A 14,259-nucleotide genomic window follows, 5' to 3' on the forward strand; every position below is an offset into this window, starting at 1 on the left:
AGTGGAAGCTGGCAATTCCGGAACGTGGGAGGCAGGGGGAGGTTTTGGACACAGTCTGGCACGGCTGGAGTGCGGATTGGGCCCCAACGGTGTCCCAGGCCTCGTGACACTGTGGGACGACGAGAGGGACGCCATCCAGGCCCTCCCCCCATGGGAGAGGCAGGCCCAGAGACAGACACACAAAATAAGGTGTGCTAAGTGCTCGGAGCCTGGAAACTGGCTCTCCCCAGCAGGGCGAGGGCAGATTCCTGCGGTTTCTGGGCCAAGATGATCCTCCAGGAAGCTGTGAATCTGAGATGTGCCCAGATGTTCCAGCTGACGGCCTTCTGGTCGCCTACGGACCCCGGCAGGCGTTTCCTCGCTGTTCCCAAGGCCTGGTCCGCCCGCCAGCATCTGTCGTTGCTTTTCAAATCCGCTACACCCGGGTCCTAGGAACGGAGACAGAGAGAGCCGGGCCGGGCGTGCCGCAAGGGGTCTGGGGGCTGCGCCCTCTCTCCAGCTGCAGGGAGGGCCGGGACTCAGAGGGAGCTAGGAGACGGCTCGGCTGGGGTCGGGGGGCTGTGGCTCCAACAAGAAGTTAATATCAATGAGCCTTGATGTCTCTCCTCATCTGCTGGCACATTCTTGGCCTGTTTTGTGTCCCGACCTGTCAGGGCCTCAGTTTCCTCGGGTGTGAAACTGCGGACACGTGAGGAGAGGAAGGACGAGACTGTAGCCACTCCTGCCCTAACCAGCTGGCATCTCAGGACTTAGGGCAAAGCCAGTCTTCACGGCTAACAAAGCCAGGAGTGACAGAGACAGGGCGTCTGGTTCCAGCCCCGGCTCCATCACACTGCGGGACCTGGGGCCTTGACGCCCCTTCTCTGTGCCCCTGTCTCTTCACCTGGGAACTGGGGAGACAACAGAACCTACCTCACGGGCTTGTCGCAATGATTCAGCCTGTTTGCATCGGTAAGGCACAGGTGCCTGTGTGCGAGGAACAGCCACCCGACGTGCACACACGGCGGTTATTTCTGTGTCCAGAGGGTGTGCTTCACTTGGCTGTCTCAGTTCACCCTCCCCCCAGCTCTATGGGGTTTTGTTATTCCTGTTTTGCAGATGGGGAAACTGAGGCTCAGAGAGGTTAAGTAGCAGGACAAAGCCACACAGCTAGGAACTGGCAGAGCCGTGATGTCAATTTGCTGTGTCAAGCTGTGCCAGAGGCCCCGCCCTTTGTCATCCACCCTCAGATGACCAGCCTGCCTTCCTCCTCCTCTGATCTGGGCTCACCGGCTTCCTGCCTCCCGAGAAGTGAGCCAGGGGACTTCCCTGAGTCACTGGGTCATCGAAGGAGACAAAAACACCGAGCTGGAAGCCTCTCTCCTCCCACTCCTGGCCCACTTTGTACGCACACACAGGCACACACAGGAACACATGCAATGCAAACACACAGGTGAATGCGTGCACACGAGTACACAGTAACACACATGTACACACCCAACACATGCGCGCAGTGGAATGCATGCACACGTCTGCAGCAACACGTGCATGCACACACAAACATGAATCCATGCACACAGTAACACACACACACACATGCAGACACACACTTTTGCACACGTGGCACATACTCAGGGTGTCCTCACGGATGACCCCAGCTTAGATAAGGAAACTCCACTCCCTCTTTTTGTCCTGTCAGCCCCTGGGGCACCCTCCGCCCTCAGACTCTGTGTGTGACCTCATCACAGTGCCCCGGTCTCCTGGGAACGCAGACAGGCTGTAGCAGAGCCTCCTCCTCAGCCACTGGACAGAGCCAGGCAGGGTTCACACACACACACACACACACACACACACACACGTTACTCCAGTGTGCCGGGCCCCCGTGCCCACAGCACTGTGATCTCTCTGTCTCATTTGACCCACACAAGAAAACCCCACGAGGATCACGACCCCATTGCACAGAGCAGGAAGCTGAGGCTTAGAGAACTAAGGTCTGCCCAAGGCTCCCACGGCAAGAGAGGGATCGGGCAGCACTGGGCCCAGGGGCCTGGGCCGCTGGTACTGAGCCAGGCCCTGGATGTGCCCCGTGAGCAAGACAGACCCAGTTCCTGTCCGGGGGAGGGGGCCCCCAGGCTCCTGGGGAGGCCGACAGACAGAGAACAGTTGCCAGAAAAATAAATAAAATCTATGACAAATTCCTATGCCAACGAGCCGAGACAGAGACTAACAGGGGAGCCTGCTGGAGACGGAGAAGGCAGAGAACCCTGCGGGGCAGGGAAGACTCTGCAGCCAGGACCATAAAGATGGGCCCGAGCCGGCTTCACCAAGAGAGCCTGGAAAGGCATTTGGAGCAGAGGAACAGCATGTGCCAAGCCTCAAGGGACCCCCCCTCTCCCCGTAACCCCAAGAGGGGCCTGCATTTTCTGAGCTGGCATTGTGTTGGCAGCCGCCTCCTGGTCTGTGTGGGCTTAATCGCTTTGCTAAGACACAATCATACAGACCCCACCCTTTCAAGTTCCCCTAATCAGTACCCCTCTCCCGCCAGGTATTAAAAATGCCAGAAGCAGGGAAAGCCCCTCGCCCCACCCCCAACATTCCTTCCTTCGGACAGCTCTGCTGACACAGCTCCTCTCCCGGCCTGGGTGACAACCGCAGTCCTGCGTTTCTGCCGATGATGGCGATGACTTTCCTGTCGATCCCTGGACTGTGACCCCTGGAATTCCACCAGGGGCTCCGAAGAGGTGGCCCCTTTCTCTCGCTCCGTTTATTTACAATGCATGGCCCTCCTCCGTGCCAAGAGGAAGCCTAGTTTTATTTACATGTCAATGCCCCAGAGGGCAGAGGGGCCCACCTGGCACCTTTGTCCCCAGGCTGACTCTGGGCTCCAGCTGGCAGATCAGGACAGCTGTCAACTGCTCAGAAACCAGAGACTCCTAGAATTTTGAAGCTGGGAGGGGTGGCATTTCGCAGATGGGAAATGTGAGGCCCAGAGAGGCCTGGATTCACACAAGGCCTCCCAGCTGAGGCCAGAGGAGCAGGGAGGATGGAGGGGTCCTGGCTGTGTCCCCTGCCGTGCACAGTCTCCATCGGCAGAAGGGGTGACGCGGACCAGATGTTTGCCTAGCGAGGCTGCCCTGCCAGGGGGTCGAGAGCAGGCGCCAGAGTTGGCTGCCTGGGTCTGAATCTGAGCTCCACCACTCCAGAAAAATAACTTAACCCTCAGGGCCTCGTCTTTCTCATCTGTAAAATGGGCTGATCACAGCGCTTAACCCCGAGTTACCAGGAAAAGCAACTGAGCTGATGTATAGAAAGCGCTTAGAATAGCACCTGGCACACGCTAAGGACTCTCTGTGTATCTATACGCACAAACAATAAACACATGGAAAGCGAGTCCCCTGCTAGAGCTCCTTTTTACCAAGAGACAGAAAGGGCCCAGAGTTGTTGAGTCACTTGTCCTGGCACACACAGGATCCTTTCTGCCTCTGGCCAGCAGTGAGGAGGGGCGCGACAGGCTGAGGACTCTGTCCCCCGGATGGTGCCTTCACTAATGTGTTCCAGGAGACAGCGGACAGCTCCTCTTCCCTCTGTCTCCAAAATTAGAACACTGGGCCCAGAAAGGTGCCCCCCACCCCGGGCAGCTCCGGGCTGTAAGCGGCCCTCATTCGGTCCCCCTCTAAATGGGGAAGGGTCTGAGCGAGCCTGCCCGCTGCTCCGGGGCTAAGGCCGCCCTCCGAGAGCTCCTCCCGGCGGCTCCTCGGGCTCCGGGGGGCGCCGGCCCCGTCCTCACCTGGCTCCTCCCGCGTCCTGCTTGACCTTTACTTAAAGAGCAGCTCCAGCCGCTGATGGGTTTGCGCGGGTCCCGGAGGAGACCCTTCAGACGGCTCGAGCCGGGCGCGCTGGAGAGAGGCCCTAATTGGGGCAATGAATCATCGCGCGCGGCTCCCGGCTGGACACAAAATAGATAGAGGAGCCGGCGAGCCATTGTGCGCAGTTTGGGACGCGGGGGGGAGGACGGAGGGGGGAGGCGGGGTGGGGGGAGGAGGAGGAGGAGGGCGGGCGCCGAGGAGGGCGCGCGAGGGAGGGATTCCCCCGCCCGCGTGCTCCCGCTCCCGCCCCTGCTCCGCCCCCCTCCCGCGCGCCGCCCGCCGCCCCGCCTCCTTCCTCCCCAATTAAATGACCCAACGCTTTGGCAGGCGCCGGAGCTCGCACATGCGGCCGCCGCTCCAGCCGCCCGGGGCCCGCCGCCGCCGCCGCTGCGTTCCGGGCGCGCTCGCCGCGGCGCCGCCGGGGGGCTCGGCAGGCCCGGGGGGCGGGGGGGGCGCCCCTGCGAGCGGCCGTGCGCCCGCGCCCGCGCCGGCCGCCCGCCGCCAAACTTCGCGGCGCGCACACATGCTCCAAGTTGGGCGCGGCGGCGGCGGCGCGGGCGGGCGGTGAGGGCGGCCCGGGGCGCGCGGGGGTTCGCGGCGCGGCCATGAGCGGGCGGCCGGCGCCGGTCTCCCGCAAGCAGCGGCTCATGGCAGCCGTGGGCGAGCGGGCGGCGGGCGGCGGCGGCGCGCCGCTGTCCTGCTTCATCTGCGGCGGCGGCATCGGGCGCGGCAAGGAGCTCAAGCTGCAGGTGAAGCAGCCGGCGGCGGCGGCGGCGGGCGCGGCGGCCCCGGCGCAGCCCTTCTTCCCGTTCCTGCAGCAGCAGGAGCCGGCGCCCGGCGCGCGCGAGCTGTCCCCGGCCGACGGCTGCGTGCTGGTGTGCGCCGTGTGCCGCTGCTTTCTGGGCGAGCAGTGGGCGGCCTTCGAGCGCGCCCGCACGCCCGTGGACAAGCGCATGTACTGGCTCAAGCGGCCCCACCAGTGCGACGCGGCCGCGGGCGGGCGCCGCGGGGGCGCCGGGGCCCCCCGCGAGTGGAACGTCGCCTACGCGCTGGGCGGCGCGGCCGACGACGACGACGACGACGGCCCCGGGCCCCGCGCGGCCGCCGAGGAGCCTCGGGACTCCGAGCTGTCGGAGCTGTCGGACACCGACCCCCTCTCGGAGCCGGACCCGAGCGCGCGCGACGCTGCCGCCGCCGCCAGTCCCCACCAGGGCGGGGCGCAGGCGGCGCGGGCCACCCCGGGGCCAGGGCCTCTGGGGGGCCGCTGCCAGGAGTGGAGGCCGGCGCCCGGAGCCCCTCCGAGACAGGGCGCGGAGACCCCGGCGCAGGGGGACGCGGACGAGGAGGGGGTCCCCTCGAAGCTCCACGTGGACGGGGAGCCCAAGACCGGCCTTCAGCGCCGGCGGAAGGGCGCCGGGAGACACTGGGTCCCTGAGGCCCGGGCCAGCGTCCTGAGGGGCGTTCAGGACCCTTGGCCGGGCCCTCCAGTCCAGGTGGCCCCTGCAGACGGCGGGAAAGGAGCCCCGTTGGGGAGGGCCGCCAAGACTCCCGAGAGCAGACCTCTGGGGGAGGCCCGTGGGGGCTACTATATGTCTGAGGACAGCGACATCAACATCACGAGCGAGGAAGAGGACCGCAAGGAGCAGCCTCTCCCGGGCCGCTGCGGCCCCAAAGAGAGAGAGAACGGTGGTGGCCGTGTTCCCCGGGCCCCTGCGGAGAGCCGGCCTGCGCCACCAGGGGGCCTCTGCTGCTACATCTGTGGGTCGGCGCTGTCCCCGGCCTCGCAGCACCAGATCCACGTGCAGAAGCAGGAGAAGCTGGCCCAGGCGCCCTTCTTCCCCTTCCTGTGGCTGCACAGCCCGCCGCCCGGGGCGCAGCCCATCAGCGAGGGCGGCAGCACGGTGGTGTGCCCCTGCTGCTTCTCCTCCCTCATGCAGCAGTGGCAGAGCTTCGAGCTGGCCCACGTGCCCGTACTGCAGCGGCTCTACGTCGTGCCCCTGAACAGCCACGCCCCCGGCATGGCCTCCAAGGGCAGGAGGCTCCCCAGGGAAGAGGGCCTGCCCGCCAGGGCCCTGCCAGAGGCCTGCTACCTCTGCGGGGAGGACTGCACCCAGGACGCCCGGGCGGTGGCCTCCAGGATCCTCAACGGCAACGCCAGGGGCGCCATGCATTTCCCCTTCCTCAGCCTGCTGCCCTGCCCGCCCAACGCCCGGGGCCCCAACAAGCGCTCCGAGGTCCACAGCTGCCCCAAGTGCTTCAGCGTCCTGGAGGACGTCTGGGCGCTGTACCGGGCCTGCCAGAACGAGGAGCTCATCACCTCCGTGCAGGGCTTCCTGGGCCGCTACCACCAGGCCTTCTCCGCCTCGGACCCTGCCGTCTGCGATCCGCCGGCGCCGGCCCAGGGCGGCCTGGCAGCCGTCTGCTACATCTGTGGGGCTGAGCTGGGCCCCGGGAAGGAGTTCCAGCTCAACGTGAACCCCTCGGGCCGCCTGGGCGAGAGGGAGCCCTTCTTCCCCTTCCTCACCGTGTACCCGCCCGCCCCGCGCGCCAGGCCCGCCGACTCCACCGGCCTGGTGTCCACCTGCGTGCTCTGCTACCACGACCTGCTGGGCCAGTGGCTGCAGCACGAGGCCCGCGGCGCCCAGCACGCTGTCAGCGCCTGGTCCCGGCAGTACCAGGTGGAGGTGTTCGTGTGCTTCTTCTGCCAGCAGGAGAAGAAGCGGTGTCTTGGGTTGAAGGCCGTGCGGGTGGCCCGGCTGCCCTTGTTCCTCTATACCCTGCGAGCCAGCCACAGCCTGCTGGTGGACGACGGGCGGCAGCTCATCATTGGCGCCTGCGTGGAGTGCGGGACCCTGGTGTGCGCTGGCCAGGGGCTCACCCGCCAGGGACCCATGGGCTGGAGCTCCCCAGTGGCAGCGGCAATGAAGGTAAGCAGCACTTCTCATCTTATCCTCTGAAGTCCGCACAGGGGAGGAAGAGACAGTGGTTTTCTGTTCCTCTGCTGAGCAGGAGTTTGTGCTGATTCTTTTGGGTGCGTTCCAGCAGGAGGTGTCCTCCCGGGGGCCCGCAAGCTGGCGCTTGGTGGGTGTGTTGGCTTGGCTGAACTTGGAGGCATGAGGCAGGGCCGAGGAGCTGGGGAGGCTAGGAGCCGTCTTCAGGAAGAATAGGGCGCTTCTGGGAGCAGCAGGCACGGGCCTGAGCTTGAGCGTGTTTGCAGCGGGATCCATCAAACGAAGGAAATGCGGGCATGTCTGTCATCCGCCTGATAACGCCGGTAATTAGTCCAGCCACGCAGGTCACCGAGAGGTCTCGGCACTTACCCGGTTTGAGGTGGAAGTTCCTCTCCACTCTAGCTCCTGCACGGCTTTGCTTTTCCAGAGTTTTCCACCCAGGTTCACACTTTTTCTTTGAGACACTCTGGTTGCTTAACCGCAGATGGAAACAGGTTTCCAGACGTGGGGGTCTGGGCCCCGAGGACAGCTGCCTGAGCGACCTTTCCTCCGGTGGGAAGAGTCTTCTCTGTGAGTCAGTGGTGCAGGAGGAGGGCGGGGGCCTGGGGGTCGCCCTGTTTGCAAGGCGCCTGTGTTCACGCCGCCTGCCTGGGCGCAGCCAGCCAGCGCTCAGGTAATTCTGGATCCAGCTTTGCAAAGGCCGAAGCAGGAACTGCCCCCGGTGGGTCTGGGGAAGTCAGCATCTGTGATTTGTGACCTTCAGGCCACGGGGCCATGAGTCCTCACTCCCACCAAAGCCCGTTAGACGGACTCGTTTTCGTCAGGTGCCCTGAGGGGTAGCTGCTGGCGAGGGGCCTGCCGAGCGACGGGTGACCGGGGAAGGGTATCTCCGGCCTGTTTGGGAACAGTCGTTCCATCCCTTTGAAAGGTCCTTGGTCCTGCCTCCCACGTGGACGTGCGTGTGCACGTGTGCGGGGGTTCCCGGGCTCCGCGTTCGCTCGCGGTGGTTGCGTCTAGAAAGTGGACCCTGCCTCTCTCGTGTCCAGCCCTCACCTCCACGTGCTGCCCGCATCCTCTGGACCTGAGGCTGTCTTTGGTGGCACGGCCTCTTGTTTTGAGTGGACGAGCACGTCCCCCCCCCCGACGGCGGATGCCCAGCCTCTCGTGTGCGGCTGGGCGAGTCTGTGCGGCCTCCGCTGCTGGGAATCTGAGGCACGGGTGTTTCCGGAAGGGCCGGAACTGGGCAAAGAGCCGGGTTTGGGGCAGGACAGAGCCGGGTTCCAGTCCTGCCCAGTCTCTGGGTAATGAGTGCCCGTGAGGATGTTTCTTACCCCGCCGAGCTCATTTCCTCAGCCAGGAGTGGAAATGGACACGGCCGGCCCTGTAGGGATGTTGTGAGAGTTTAAATGCACCCAGAAAGTCCAGTGCTCGGTGGATCCCTCGCATCCGCCTGGCAAGTTGGGGCGGAACCTTCTGGGTGCAAGTGGATTCTCTGCAGGGCTTCCGGGGGGCGGAGGGCGGGAGGCTTGGGGATGGTGCCGCGCTGGGCGGTCCGAGCACCGTGAGGCCTCTCGCAGCGTTTTCTGCGGAACATGCGAACTGTGGTGCGAGTTTTTACGTTGCTTTGCTCACTCATCAGGAGTTTACGAGATGCCAACTGTGGGCCTCGCCGGACAGGAACTGCAGGAGACAGGAGAAGCGCGGTTCCCAGTGCAGCTGGGAAAGTGGGAGCTGAGGGTGGCCTGGTGCGGATGAAAACGGAGCTGGTGTCTGCCCGGGGTAGGGGGGTGAGCGGGAGCGGGACTGTCGTACCAGCTTTTGCACCGTTTCTAAAGCGAGTTATTGCATTTGGTCCTCAGCGTGGCCCCACGAGGCCTTATTAGTCCCATTTTACAGATGAGTAAAGCAAGACTCGAAGTCAGATGACCTTGGTGACTGTCACATAGCCAGTAGGTGGCTAAGGTGGGTCTTGAACCCACGTCTTCTGACCTCTAAGCCCTACTCCATGGGTTGCCTGGAAGATGGGTAGGATGGGGGGCGGGTCAGGTGTGGGGTAAAGCTGGAGAAAAGCCACAGAGGCGGGGAGGAGCCGTGCAGCCTCCGACGGCAGGAGTGCTCGTGGGGATGAAGGAAAATGAGGTTGGAGTGACCAGGGGCCTGAAATCAGGAAAAGGAGGCTGGAGTTATTGTCGAAGGCACAGGGGAGCCGTGAGGAGCTCTTCAAGGAAGGCTGGGAATGGGCTGGGAAGAGATCCACGCAGGGCTGGCCGTGGCAGCCGTCCAGGTGGGCGGCGCGGCCATCGGGCAGGCCTGGGCGGGGGCGGGGGGTGATGACAGGCGGGTCCCAGGCTCCATGGGATGGAGAGAAAGAGAGGCGTCCTCTCCCTCCTGTAGAAGAGCCTGACGCACCTTCAGCAGAATCGCGGAAATGCAGCCCTTCTGCCCTTCCTTCCTCTCTCCCCTCCCGCCCTCCCTCCCATTCACTCAACAAATGTTTGTGGAGCGCCTACTCTGAGCCAGGCACTGTTCCAGACGCTGGGGAGCCGGTGGCAGGCGCAGAGCCTGCGGTGTCAGGGTGAGGGGAGGGGGGCAAAGAGTCAACGGACAATACAACTTCCGGCAGAGCCGCAGGCAGAGCAGGACGCGGCTGGGCCCAGTTGCCAGGGCGGGCACGGGGCACGAGAGTGAGCTCGGGCTGGGGTGCAGGGGCTGGAGACACAGTGAGGGGACCCCCGGCGGGGCTGGCGGGGCACAGAGGCGTCCGAGGCCACCAGGGAAGGTGCGAAGGTCCCCGCTGGCTCCTGAGCCCTGCTCCTCACGTGGCTGTGCCGTGTCTCTCTGTGGTGTGTGGTCTGAGCATGTGGGTGGGGGTGGGTCCTGGAAGTGGCCGCAGGGAAGCCACTTAGCTGGCACGGCGAGTTCCAGAACCTCGTCTATACTGCCTCCTGTGACGCCTCAGCTGTTTCCTGTTAAGTGCTCTTTCATTAGTGAATCTTTAAAACACTCCAAAAAGGGCTGTAAAAGAGAAAGACAGACAGAAAGGAAAGGCAAGAAGGAGGGAGTCCCCCACGCCCTCTGGATTGTGTTTGTGACTTTTCTCTCCAGCTGGACGCCCAGCCCCCAGGAGGGCACCCTGCTCTGTAGCCGCCAAGCCCCCGAGCTGGCTGCTGGGATGGGGCTGTATTGTGGCTGGGCTGGGGAGGCTGCAGCCCACCCTTTCCAGGCCTTGACACCCCTTCCCCGAGGAGGAGCCCCAGCTCACAGGAAGCTCTGTGGAGCCATGGAAAGACCCCGGGTTGGCCTGAAGACAGACCTGGCTTCAGTCCTCATTCTCCTGGGAGCTGGCTGTGTGACCTTGGGTAAGACTCTAGCCCTCTCTGAGCCTCAGTTGCTGCACCCGAGAAGTGGAGATGATCGTTCTCTGGAAGGTTTGCCAAGTGAGAGCAAGTGGGGCATAGTGGGGGGGGTGGTGGCGGGACTCATTCGTTCCTTTCTCCCTCCCTAGGCTGGTGGTAGCTTGGGGTTGGCTCTCTTGTTGGCATCTGTAGGCTCTGAGGCTGCAGCCTCCGCCCCCTACCCTTCTGCTAGGGGTGGGGAACGGTTGTCTCCCCCTTCAGAGCTCGGGGCAGGGCTGGCCAGGCTGCCAGAGATGGCATCTGGGGACACAGTGATGACGACGATGCCGTTATAGAATGCCAGCCGTGTTCCTGGCTGTGCCACGTGCTTCACATGGAGTCACATTCGCTGCATCCTCACAGCAGCCCTGCTTACGCTGGTGCCACCGTTCCCATTCCACAGAGGGAAAAGCAAGTCCAGAGAGGTCAAGTACTTTGCCCAAGGTCACTCAGCAGGTAGCAGCAGGGCCAGCATTGGACCCAGGAGTCTTGCTGTGGAGTCTGCGCTCCACCTTCTCTGTCCTGCCTTTCTGTCCCCTCTGGGGCTCCAGCTGTGACGGTGACAGTGCCCTAGAGGGGGGAAGGGTCCTAATCCCTACCCCCGGCCAGCCGGTAGAGCAACCCACAGGCAGGAGCATGGGCCAGAGGCCCGAGAAACCCCGCTGGCTGCTCTGCGGCCCCCATTTCTCCACCCCGCCCAGTGGTGCCCTCGTCTTTGCTCCCGGCCAGCTCAGCCGTTCAGTTTCAGCCGAGACCGCGTCCTGCGGCCAGTCCCCGTCCGGCCGTGATCGATTCCTTTCGCCAGCCGGGCGGTGGCTGGCGGCCCTTCCCTGTCCCAGCGCCTGGCCCCTGGGGGCGCGTCCTGGGTAATGGAGCGAGCAGCTGTTTACCTAGCCGCACTGGGCCTGCGGGGGACGCCTGGCCCAGCCCCCCGCCGTGGCCTCTGAGCCCAGAACAGGTGTTGCGGCCGCAGCGCCCTCCCCTGCTCGGCGCTGACATCTGAGGCCTGCCAGAGCGTCTGTTGTCACTCGCGCGGCAGGGCCGGCCGCACATCTGTTTCCCGAGTTTCCTGGCTATCTGCTTTTCAGGGAGGCGGGCAGGCCCTCCTCCCCCGTCCAGGCTCCTGGGGCACCCCGGCGAAGCAATCGATGGGATGGGGGAAGCTTCTGGAAGGTGTTGGAGGAGGCCATGGACGCTGGCACCCTCTCCCTGGCAGCAGCTGGGAAGTGACTGGGCTCTGGGCCTTTCCCAAGCTCGACCACCTCCTCCGAAGGGAGGTCTGTGCTTTTCTTGGCGTGTTGGGAGCCATCTGCTCAGAGGACTAAACTATCCAGACGCGCCTCATCCTAAACCTGGAGGCGATTGGAGACGACCGCGAGGGAGGAAGTGGAGGCAAAGGTCCTCAAAATGCAGCCTTCCCTGGACGCGGGGCCGGGGCCGGGGCCGGTGCAGGGCCGGAGTCTGCAGAGCTTTCTGGCCCCTTCTCTGCTTAGATCTCCCTGGATCTCACCCTTGAGAGGCTAACCCTGCTGGATGTCTTTGGAGGTTCTGGGTACGGCTGCCCTGGTTGCACATTTTCGTGCCTGGGGAAGAGCCCATGGCTGGAATTCGGGCCCATCTTCTGCCCCAGGTCCTGACCCATGTGTCAAAGTGAGAGAGCCGGTCTTCAGGGGTCACAGGTGGTTTGCATCACACACATGACGTCTCACTGGCTGGTAGCACTGTGTTGAGAAGGATGCTGACGCTGTGTCTGGACTTGGGAAAATATTTAGTGGTTTATTGGCAATCTCTTCTGTGGAATTAGGAAGGGGAGAATGACTTCTTGGGGTCTAGGTTTTTTTATTTTCATTTATTCTCAGCTTTATTGAGATATAATTGACACCGGTCCCTGCAAGTTTAAAGTATGTAGCCTGTTGGTCTGAAACATTTAGATGTCTCAAAATGATTTTCCGCATTGGTTAGCTCCCACCTGCCTCCAGCCACATAGTTACCATTTGCCTTTCTGGTGAGAACATTTGAGATCTACTCTCTTAGCAACATTCACATAGATGATACATTTGTTAGCTCTAATCACCACGCTGTGCATTTGATCCCCAAATTTGTCAGTCTGATGAGGGGAAGTTTGTGCCCTCTGTCCAGGATCTCCGCGTTTCGTGAGGTCTAGGTTTCAAACTCAGGGTATGATGCTGGGGCCCTGAAATACCGGGAGATTCTGTCCCGTGGAGGATGACATATTAGGGTCAGAAGAACCTCAGGGTCACCGTTTTTCTGGCAACGCTACCCCAGGAGGACCGACACACCCACAACCTAACGCCACTTTCGCTGGGTCGTTTTTTCAGTAACACGAGCTCATTAGATTTAGAAGTTTTGAAGGAAATTCTGGCAGATCTGTGCCAGGAATGTGGTGGCAGTTCTGCCCCATGTCTCTGCTCATGCTTCCACCCTCGTCCAGGGCAGCCCGGGACAGATGTGCACACACGTTCCGCCCATTAGCTCAACAAATGTTAGTGTGCCTACAGTGCGCCAGGCACTCCGTGAGCATTTAGTGCTCCAAGGACGTGGGGCGGATTCGGGCAGGCCCTGCCCTTCGGAGTTGGCGGGAGGCAGAGGGTGAAGGGCTCTGACTGTAGTGAGCAGGGTGTTGAGTTCTGTGCTGCGGTCTGCTGGGAGGTCACAGGAGGGCGGGAAATGGGTGTGTTCAGGGAGGGCTCCCTGGAGGAGGTGGCACCTAAGCTGAGTCCTGAAGACTGGAAAGGATTCAGCCAGGTCCGCATGGGAGTTATGTGCTCCTGGCAGAGGAGTGTGTGCAAAGGCCTGCTTATGGGGAGTGAGATTTGCTGGAAAACCTTAAATCGTGCTGCTTGCAGTGGGAGGAGGGGATGGGGGTAGCGGGCTTGGCAGTGTTTGGGATCCCTGGATGCACATTTGAATCAACTGGAATTTAAAAATACCAGTGACTGGGCCTTACCCCAATCTGTCAAATCAAGATCTCTGAAGGGTGACCCTGGTGGCGTTGGTATTTTAAAGCTTCCAGAAGATTCCAGCACTGGGGCGAGAACTGCTGATAGACGGCATTGTAAGCACAGCCCAGAAGTTTGTGACTTTGATCCTGAAGGCGTGGAAGTCACTAAGAGGATTCCACTCATTTCTTCGGTCTGTCTTTATTAAGCGCCTACTGTGTGCCAGGCACTTTCTGGGCATCAGGATCCAGCAGTGAGCCAACCAGAGCGGGTACAGGGAGGGGCTGTGACGGTGGCCAGCGGAGCGGCCCGGGAGGGGGGAGATGGGGCCTGGGCAGGGCCCTGAGGTGGAATCTCAGAGCCGTGAGGAAGCGGGCTGGGTGCCTGAGGGCGGGGAGCATTCAGCTCGGAGGCTGGCACGGCCAGGCAGGCGGGGCCTCGCCGCCTGGACTCAGGCCTGTGGACGGACCCGAGAAGACATTGTTTTTGTTTTTAAATGGAGATATAATTTGCACATCATAAAATTCACCCTTTTAAAGTGTACAATTTAGTGGTTTTTATATCTTCACAGAGTTGTGCAACCATCACCACCATCTAGTTCCAGAATATTCCATCACCCCCATGAAGAAACCCCATCCTCCTTAGCTGTCAGCCCCCAATTCCCCCTCCACCAGCCCCTGGCAACCGCTGATCCTCCGTCTGTCTCTGTGGATGTCCCTGAGCCGCATGTTTCACGTAAATGGAATTGTACCATCTGTGGTCTCGTGCCTCGCTCCTTTCATTGAGGCTGTTTTCGAGGTTCACCCAGGCGTGGCCGTGCTCCATCCCTTTTCATGGCTGAGTAGTACTTCGCTGTGTGGATGGAACGCATCCTGCTTGTCCATCATCAGCTGATGGACATTGGGGTTGCTTCCACCTGGGGCCGCCATGGACGTTGGTGGACTGGGTTGGGTGCGGACGTGCGTTTGCATTTCTCCTGGGTACAGACGAGGAGTGGAGCTGCTGTGTCATCTGGTGACTCCGTGTTTGGCCCTTTGAGTTCTGCTTTCCCACGGGGGGTTTCAGCAGGCAAACATCACCATACGACTTAGGTTTGAAAAGTCACGTT

General features: G+C 62.2%; 1 protein-coding gene across 4 annotated transcripts in view; it reads left to right on the plus strand.

The window, feature by feature from the left end:
* Nucleotides 1–4,400: 4,400 nt before the first annotated feature.
* GSE1 (Gse1 coiled-coil protein) overlaps nucleotides 4,401–14,259 on the plus strand; it is a 404,616-nt gene continuing 394,757 nt past the window's right edge. For 2 of the 4 annotated variants that reach the window (XM_014838661.3, XM_014838810.3), the window contains exon 1: nucleotides 4,403–6,772. In XM_014838661.3, coding sequence (XP_014694147.3) covers nucleotides 4,451–6,772 — 2,322 coding nt within the window. In that variant the 5' untranslated portion in view covers nucleotides 4,403–4,450. Of the gene's footprint in view, nucleotides 6,773–14,259 lie in introns of all 4 variants that reach the window. The other 2 variants (XM_044761015.2, XM_014838744.3) reach the window with 2 other exon arrangements.

The sequence above is a fragment of the Equus asinus genome, chromosome 28 (genome assembly GCF_041296235.1).
Source record: "Equus asinus isolate D_3611 breed Donkey chromosome 28, EquAss-T2T_v2, whole genome shotgun sequence".
NCBI classification, from domain to species: Eukaryota; Metazoa; Chordata; class Mammalia; order Perissodactyla; family Equidae; genus Equus; species Equus asinus.